This window comes from Sinocyclocheilus grahami, unplaced genomic scaffold (genome assembly GCF_001515645.1).
Source record: "Sinocyclocheilus grahami isolate Dianchi unplaced genomic scaffold, SAMN03320097.WGS_v1.1 scaffold576.1, whole genome shotgun sequence".
In the NCBI taxonomy this organism is placed as follows: domain Eukaryota; kingdom Metazoa; phylum Chordata; class Actinopteri; order Cypriniformes; family Cyprinidae; genus Sinocyclocheilus; species Sinocyclocheilus grahami.
Genome location: NW_015505755.1, coordinates 359,117 through 368,456, shown reverse-complemented (window position 1 = coordinate 368,456; position 9,340 = coordinate 359,117). Strand labels below are relative to the sequence as shown.

General features: G+C 36.9%; 1 protein-coding gene across 1 annotated transcript in view; it reads left to right on the top strand.

Annotated features, from left to right (window-relative positions):
• The first annotated feature begins 3,310 nt into the window (after positions 1-3,310).
• Positions 3,311-9,340, top strand: part of LOC107556704 (integrin alpha-6-like) — a 38,326-nt gene continuing 32,296 nt past the window's right edge. The window contains exon 1 of the mRNA XM_016239879.1: positions 3,311-3,554. Within this exon, the coding sequence (XP_016095365.1) occupies positions 3,382-3,554 (173 nt within the window). The 5' untranslated portion in view covers positions 3,311-3,381. The remainder of the gene's footprint in view (positions 3,555-9,340) is intronic.

Sequence of the window (9,340 nt, the reverse complement as noted above, 5' to 3'; positions counted from 1 at the left end):
CAAAGCATTAACTACTAGAATAGAAACGGTTATCCCAATGTTAATCCACCATGATCAAACAGGATTTATTAAACACAGAAGTGCTTCAGATAACACCCGTAGATTTCATTTAATTAATCTTGCCCAACAAAAACAAACCCAAACTGTTATCACTAGATGCTGAAAAGGCATTTGACAAGTTAACTGGACATTTTTATTCAACACTACGCAGATTTGGTTTTGGAGAGTCGTTCATCAATTGGATACAAATATTATACACTTCACCTAGGGCCACAGTAATCACAAACGGGGTCACATCACAAAGCTTCACACTTCACCGGGGGACCAGACAAGGATGCCCACTTTCACCATCATTATTTGCCATTTTTATAGAACCTCTTGTAATAGCAATATGACAAAACAATAAAATTCAAGGAATACAAGATATTAGCACACAACATAAAATCTGTCTTTATGCAGATGACTTACTATTATGCTTACAGGATCCTCATAACTCACTACAAGAAACCTTCAAAATTATCAATATTTTCACAAAAATGGTAAATTACATGTCGATATAACGAGAAAATATGTCGTTATAACGAGAAAACAAGAAGGGGGAAAAAATAATAATGCATGGCCGCTTAGAACTTCCGTAGCTTTGGATTATTATTATTGTTGTTATAGTTATCTTTGTCATCATTATCGCTTACAATACTTGTTGTCTCCACTGGTCATGTCATATTCTATTTTTTTTCCCTTCATTTTTTTTTTTTGTAGTTATACTTGTTATATCTGTTATAAATATTTTAGATACTCAATGATATGTATGCTTCCTCCCACACACTTACATACAATGACATGCACACACACACACACACACACACACACACATGCTCACAATCACAAGAATACATATACAGGAGTTATCAGAATGTCCTTGAAATGTTAGCTATCTGGATATATGTTTGTTTGCCCAAGTGATCTTGTATTTGGCACTTGTAAATATTGTCACATTCCTTACTTGCATAAAAAAATGCACGTTATTGATCGTATTGCGAACAATTCATCCATACACTTTTTTGACCTTGAACTGAATCTTCCAGTAAAGATTCAGTATTTATGAGCTACTAGGTTTAAAGTAGAGCAACCAATGCATAAAGGGGTAGTTCACCCAAAAATGATATGTCTGTCATCATTTACTCACTAGACATTCTGAAGCATGTTTCAACTGTTTTTATCCATACAATGAAAATCAGTGGGAGCCAAAACAACACTGGATTCAGCTGAATACAAAAAGACATTTTTGAAATATTTTGTGTTCCACAGAAGAAAGAATGCATGCAGGTTTGGAATGACATGTAGTTGAGTAAATGATGAAAGAAATTTGGTGTTCATTTTTAAATTTGGGTGAGTTTCCCACATGAAAAGTGGCTTCATGTGTTACTCCTTGCAGCACCTAAACCAACAACCTTAATGTTACCATCCCAGATGTAATTTACTAGGCTATAAAAATAATCAGAAGGGCCTGACTTGTGCAGGCTGTGCTTTTTTTTAGACCAAATACTGTTATTAATATAACTGAAAAATGTATCAAATAGGATTAAATCTCTGTCTTGCCATTTTTTACACGTTTTTCTCCATACAATGAAAATCAGTGGGAGCCAAAACAACACTGGATTCAGCTGAATACAAAAAGACATTTTTGAAATATTTTGTGTTCCACAGAAGAAAGAATGCATGCAGGTTTGGAATGACATGTAGTTGAGTAAATGATGAAAGAAATTTGGTGTTCATTTTTAAATTTGGGTGAGTTTCCCACATGAAAAGTGGCTTCATGTGTTACTCCTTGCAGCACCTAAACCAACAACCTTAATGTTACCATCCCAGATGTAATTTACTAGGCTATAAAAATAATCAGAAGGGCCTGACTTGTGCAGGCTGTGCTTTTTTTTTAGACCAAATAATGTTATTAATATAACTGAAAAATGTATCAAATAGGATTAAATCTATGTCTTGCCATTTTTTACACGTTTTTCTGAGAGGAGAGTACACAGAGGTTAAAGTTCATCTAACTTGATCTTTTTAGTGGTCATTCTCAATAAAGTTCATGTGACTGTGTTCTTTTTGTCCAATTCACCAAGTTTTTACATCAGGTTTACTGTGACAATTTGATGAAGTGATGTTCTGAAAATGTTATGTGTGACAGTTGATTCAGTAACAGTATTAACAGGACAATGCGTTACTCCGTTTCAAATGTCAGTTTTGTTTATTAGGCTATTGGACCTTTGTCTTTAATTCCTTTTGTGTACTTCCCCCTCCCCCACATACCCAATCCCTTGGTAGCATTAAGCAAGATCATAGTTTTAGTCTTATGGTTAATTACAATGCCTATTTTGTTTCAATGTCCCAATTAAAAACAGATCTAGGCCAGTACCTACGAGGCTTTTAGCCAGGTTCAACCAAATTGTGTAAAACACAGGGAGTCTAATAAACCAGAGATTAGCGGCTGTGATGTCTGTGTTAATTTGCACATCTGAGAATTCATGCTCAAAGACAAAGAGATAAACAGAGCGACAAAGGTGTAATGCTTGTGTGGTTCACTGTTAACAACAATAACCTGATGTAGTTAAGCAAATTTTAATTGGTAATGCTGCTGTAAGAAAGGGAAGTGGTATAACATAGGATGAGTTAGGATGAACTACACTGTTCACATATGAGATTACAGCAAGTCTCTGTGTGAAAAAAAATGGGGGAAAAAGGGCAAAAAACAATTATGAGTAAAACATAAAAAATAACTTAAATGTTTATAACAATGTTTATCTTAGCTGTTAAATTAGTGTAGCCCTACAATTTAATACTACATATTTTATTAAATCTAATAAATATTTTATTAAAATAGGCTATAAGGTAAATTTACTACAGTACATTCATGTAACAACAGCACTCTTTGTACTTTTACACTAACTTGCACACTTTAGGGTAGATTTATACATTTATTTAGTAGATTTATATTAACTGGTAAATTAGAGAAAATATAAGCAAATAAATATAGGAATGTGATTTTAGAAAAATACGAACAGTTACAGGCATGTAGCCTATTACAGAATGTGTTTCTCCCTGGTCTTCCCTTGCTTTAGGCTTTGATGTAGAAAACTCTCATTCTGTAAAAACAGTTTTACCCACAAACCAACTGGTAGGCTTATCATAGGTTAGAGAAATGAATGAGACTAAAAAACTAAACAAAAAAACGTTATTAGTGCCGGTAGGTAGAGGAAGGGTCGATCGAGGGTGGAGGAGGGACATAATTCCTCTCTTATAAACACCCACAACCCCAACAGAAGCGGGTTGCAGTCTCATCTCTAAAGCACGAACCCGACACGAACTCAACCTAACAGCGTTATGGGATCTTACAGGACATTGACTTTACCGCTTCTCAGTTTGCTGGGATGGACGCTGATCTCTGCCTTCAACCTGGACACAGACTATGTTATCAGGAAAACGGGTGATGCCAACGGCTTGTTCGGTTTCTCCCTTGCCTTGCACCGACAACTCAGACCAGCTGATAAAATAATGTAAGCCTTTATTTTATCCTCTGTGGAGTCCAGGTAATCGTGGCTTTCTTGTGGAGCTTATTTCATATTTGCAGCAGGTTGAATCTAGGTACTTTGGTCGTCAAACATTATTTGTTTTTGAACATTTTGGTTGTAGGGCATTTTTTGTGATATAAACTAGGCTACATCTAATGGTATATAGCTGGATTCTGTTTGGCAGTATAGGCTACACCAATGTAAATCCTATGTACATATTAATGTTTTCCTGATAGGAAATCCACACCTGACCTTACATTTAACTTAAGCGACATATGCGCCCCCATGCACTGCACGTCTGCACCACATCCAAGCAAGTGCATTAGATAATGTGACCCTTAAAGAATTAGTTCAACCAAAAATGAAAACTCTTGTCATAATTTACTCATCCTCATGTCTTTTTTAACCCATATGATATCTTTATTCTGCGGAAAACAAACGGAGAAGTTTCAAAGAATGACTTTTCCATGCAATTACAATGTTGACTGAAGATAACTTTCAAAAAAAGGCGCAGCATCACCAAAATAGTATCGCAGCGTGTTCGCGCGCTATACTCCAAACAGCACGACAGTGATTATGTAAACAAAAAGACTGAAATTTAATTTATTATTCGCTGATAACTTTAACATCCTCCCCTCCCTAACTCGTTCACGAGAGAAGTAGCAATGTGAACAATTCACATTAGTTGGATGTTTTAAACGAATCTCTAGGTCTAATTCAGGGTCTGAATGATTCAAAGCGATTTGTTTCTCGCGATTTGCTATATGTTGAAGATTATTAGCAAATAATGCCATTCATTTGAGTTTGTTTCCTAGGAAAGCTGGACAGTGATTATGTAAACAAAAAGACTGAAATTTAATTTATTATTCGCTGATAACTTTAACATCCTCCCCTCCCTAACTCGTTCACGAGAGAAGTAGCAATGTGAACAATTCACATTAGTTGGATGTTTTAAACGAATCTCTAGGTCTAATTCAGGGTCTGAATGATTCAAAGCGATTTGTTATATGTTGAAGATTATTAGCAAATAATGCCATTAATTTGAGTTTGTTTCCTAGGAAAGCTCTATCACATGGAAAATAGCACAAAGGGTCCTGTAGTCACTTTTATGACACTTTTTGGTCAGCTTTTTGTGCTTTTGAGGGTTGACACTGTTGTAATTCCATGGAAAAGATGGCCTATTCAAAATGTTAAGTAATGCGAATTTGGAACAATATGAGGGAGATTAAGTAATGACTCTGGGAGAATTATCTTTTATGTATTTTCAGGGCATGACTTTATCCACCCAGCCTGTTGAAAAAAACAGCAAAAGGGTCCTGTAGTCACTTTTATGACACTTTTTGGTCAGCTTTTTGTGCTTTTGAGGGTTGACACTGTTGTAATTCCATGGAAAAGATGGCCTATTCAAAATGTTAAGTAATGCGAATTTGGAACAATATGAGGGAGATTAAGTAATGACTCTGGGAGAATGATCTTTTATGTATTTTCAGGGCATGACTTTATCCACCCAGCCTGTTGAAAAAAACAGCATATGCTGGTTTTTGCTGGTCCTTTTGCTGGTTTATGCTGGTTTATGCTGGTCCTTTACCAGCACATGACCAGCATAAACCAGCAAAATGACCAGCATAAACCAGCAAAGGACCAGCATAAACCAGCAAAGGACCAGCATAAACCAGCAAAGGACCAGCTTAAACCAGCAAAAACCAGCAAAAACCAGCAAAGGACCAGCATAAACGAGCAAAGGACCATCTTAAACCAGCATCCCAGCGTCAAAACATACCTAACCAGCATATGCTGTTTTTTTCAACAGTGCTCATTACTTGGAAATAACCTCTGCATGCATATTTAGCTTCATGGAGCTCATTAGAGATGTCTGGTCTCCTTCTTCCTCGCTGGATATGTCTGGTCTCCTTCGTCCTACCAGCAAAAACCAGCAAAGGACCAGCATAAACCAGCAAAGGAGCAGCTTAAACCAGCAAAGGACCAGCAAAAACCAGCAAAGGACCAGCAAAAACCAGCAAATGACCAGCTTAAACCAGCATCTCAGCGTCAAAACATACCTAACCAGCATATGCTGTTTTTTCAACAGTGCTCATTACTTGGAAATAACCTCTGCATTCATATTTAGCTTCATGGAGCTCATTAGAGATGTCTGGTCTCCTTCTTCCTCGCTGGATATGTCTGGTCTCCTTCGTCCTTTAATTTTAAACCTCTTTGACCTCAAACACTGCAAGGATTAGATTGTAGGTGGGATCCTTAGTACTTAAGGTTATTTGAGATACGTAGACGAAAGAGTTTCTAGAACACATTTGATTGAATTCTCGGTAATGACAATTTGGTTCACTAAAAAACACACCCATGTTGCCTTGGCAGCATCAGACACGCATTAGAAATTTCAAGCCTAGCACACTATAGTGAAAGAATGCGTGCAGAAGCCTGTAACTCATTCCTGAACCTCCTACTGCCATCAACCCTGGCAGCACGGGAGAGAGACTCCCAGGATTGACCTCATGTTTGTCCTGCAGAGAGTGAGTCTACCAGTTGTGCAAGTGACTGATGTAGAGTTTTAGTGTGACATTGATGTGTTAGATTTACATTTGCATTTAGTTATTTAGCACATTCTTTAATCCAAAGCAGCAGAACACCACATGCTGTTGATCATACAAAAGCCAACAATACACCATGCCATGTTTGATGAGTAAGCAAGACTACCACAGAAACAAAACATCATACTTTTGGTTATCAGAATAACAGTTTAAGGAAGACAGACTGTTGCTTATTAGCAAACCTCACATCACCAACATTTTGCAACCTTGCTTAACTGAATTGTGCAATTTATATAGCAGCATCTGATTTTTATGGATTTATGATGTATTTCAAGTATTTCAAACCACACCTAGTGTATGAAAGTCACTTATTTAGTTTGTGTGTGTGTGCTCTGACTCATATCCTCAGTGTGTATCTTGGGCTTGGCAGACTGGCTGGCTGTGTTGGAACACAACAAATCTGCTAGTCAGTACCACATGCCCTACAGGTGTGTGTATGTGTGGAGGTGATTCACATTACTGCAGGCCAAGGCAGGGCAGGGTGTGTGTTATGGGGGGAGTGTAGCATTGATGTAGAATTCCTTGGCTTGTCATAGCTGGCAGGATGGAGCCGCTATTTGGTAATGTAGGCAGTGTGTGTATTTGTCTGGCACTTTAACATTTCTCTTGTGACTAAGTGACAGTCAAACACAAGTTGGAAATGAGAAGCATAAACCTGAAAAGTGACTTCATTCTTATTCTGTGTGTGTGCTCACTAATAAAATGCATACTGCTGCTAATAACAGGGCACTTGAAAAACAGATTCTCTTAGCAAACAGTCAATGGCTACTTTGTTAGTGGATACCTCATTCACTTTACTTGGTTGTTTCACCTGAGTTTAAATTAATCTAAAAAGTTATTGAATTTTATAAATATTGAAGAGAAAGCTCAACCAAAATTAAAATAGTAATTTCTGTCCTTCTGATCATTTTACTTACTCTCCTGTTGTTCAAACCCATGGGGCTTTGGCTTTTATTTTTGCATGGAACACAAAAGGAAGCTGCACTTTTTGCTTACAATGAAAGTGGGTGAGGACCAGGAACATTACACAGTTTCAAGGACATTCTGCTAAATATCTTCTTTTAATAAATAAGTTCACATGATCTTTAAATTACTTTTTATTGTAGATTATAGTAGAAGTAAATGTTTAAATTTTTTTTTTTTTTTTTACATTTTATCTCTTGAAAACACAAATGCAGAAAAAGAGTAGCATGTCAAGTGGGATACATGAATATGTCAAATGTCCTGATTTTTTTTACAAATATTTTTAAATATATATATTTTTTATGTTAAGTTTTTTCTATATTACAAATATCTCCATCTAAAGTAATATTTCTTACTGATATTAAAAGTATTATTTATCAATGCAGGTTTTTTTTCTAATGTCTCAGTCAAAGGTGTGGAATATTAACATGTAATTGTGTTCAGCATATTAGGGAGGTATTGTCAGATTACTCTGGAGTCTCATTTTTTCTGTGTTACTCTTTGTGAAATTATTCTGTTGTTACAGAGAACCTGTAAAAATAGTGGGAAACACTATTCAGCAAGTGTGCCCAGACCTTAACTCAGGGGGCAGAACTTGGCTGAATGTAATTTTAAGATCTAAACTCTTATTGAACCTGAGTCCTCAGCTTGGCACCAGTAATTGATTGGTTTTGACTTGCCAGTACTTCACTGAAGCAGTCTGAGCTGGTAGTGCTTTCATGGGAGTTGTTTCATAAGTACATTGCAGCATTTTCTTTTCTTTTTGTTTTGAAAGATTTAGTTAAACATAACTGCTTCCTTCCTGTGATTCTCCAAGCTTCCTGTGCAGGAGTAGGCATAAAACTTTATCTGAATTTGTACACCAGTAAGAACAGGCAGGTATTGGTCTTATTCATCTGTTACTCTCTATTGCATTGGCCAGTCTCAAGTATTATTAACCCACTGTAGTTTGCCCATATAGAGCTCTTTGGTCTTGGCCATGGTGGGGTTTGGAGTGTGACTGTTTGAGGTTTTGGACAGGTGTCTTTTATACTGATAATGAGTTCAAACAGATGCCATTAATACAGGTAAGGAGTGGAGGACAGAGGAGCCTCTTAAAGAAGTTGTTACAGGTCTGTGAGAGCCAGAAATCTTGCTTGTTTGTAGGTGACCAAATACTTATTTTACCGAGGAATTTACCAATTAATTCTTTAAAAATCCTACAATGTGATTTTCTGGATTTTTTTTCTCATTTTGTCTCTCATAGTTGAGGTATACCTATGATGAAAATTACAGGCCTCTCTCATCTTTTTAAGTGGGAGAACTTGCACAATTGGTGGCTGACTAAATACTTTTTTGCCCCACTGTATATACTGTATATACGCATTTTCATGAGACCGGGCTCGCCCATACAATGTGTCTTGCCACCACTGTCATGCCAGATCCACACCTCACTGAGAAACTCAACCGTGCTGCCTGATAGAATATCCTCATAGGAATGCTTGTCCCTTTCTCTCCCTCTAATTTCTTATTTCTTAAATCTCAAATATAATAATGGCAAAAATAATAATAATAAAGAACGCACACACACACACACACACAAACACTTTGTTTTTATGGTTTACGGGGACTCTCCATAGGCGTAATGGTTTTTATACTGTACAAACCGTATTTTCTATTGCCCTACACCAACCCTACCCCTAAACCTACCACTCACAGGAAACTTTCTGCATTTTTAGATTTTCAAAAAAACTCATTCTGAATTATTTATAAGCCTTTTGAATTACGGGGACACTGAAAATGTCCTCATAAATCACCTTCTTGTAATGTGGTGTTTTGTTTCATGTTCATGTTTTCCATGTCTTTTATTTTGTAATTGTTTCATGGTCCCTGTTTGTGTCATGCTTCCCTTGCCCTCATGTATTCATGCCATTGGTTCCCCTGTTCATTGTGTCATGTTCTGATTGGTTGTCTTAGTCATGTGTCTTGTTTCCCATTGGTTTGTTCTTGTCATGTGACCCTCCTTGTTTCCTATAAGTAGCTTCATGTTCCCATGTGCCCTCATCGGTGAGTCTAGTCTCTTTATGTCAAGTCTGCTCATGCTATGTCAAGTCAAGTCAAGTCTGTGTTTCTTGTTTGGATGTTTGGATATCACCTGTAAATAAACTGCACTTGGGTTCTCACCTTCGCTCGCCTTCAGTGGATGATTCGTTACAGAATACA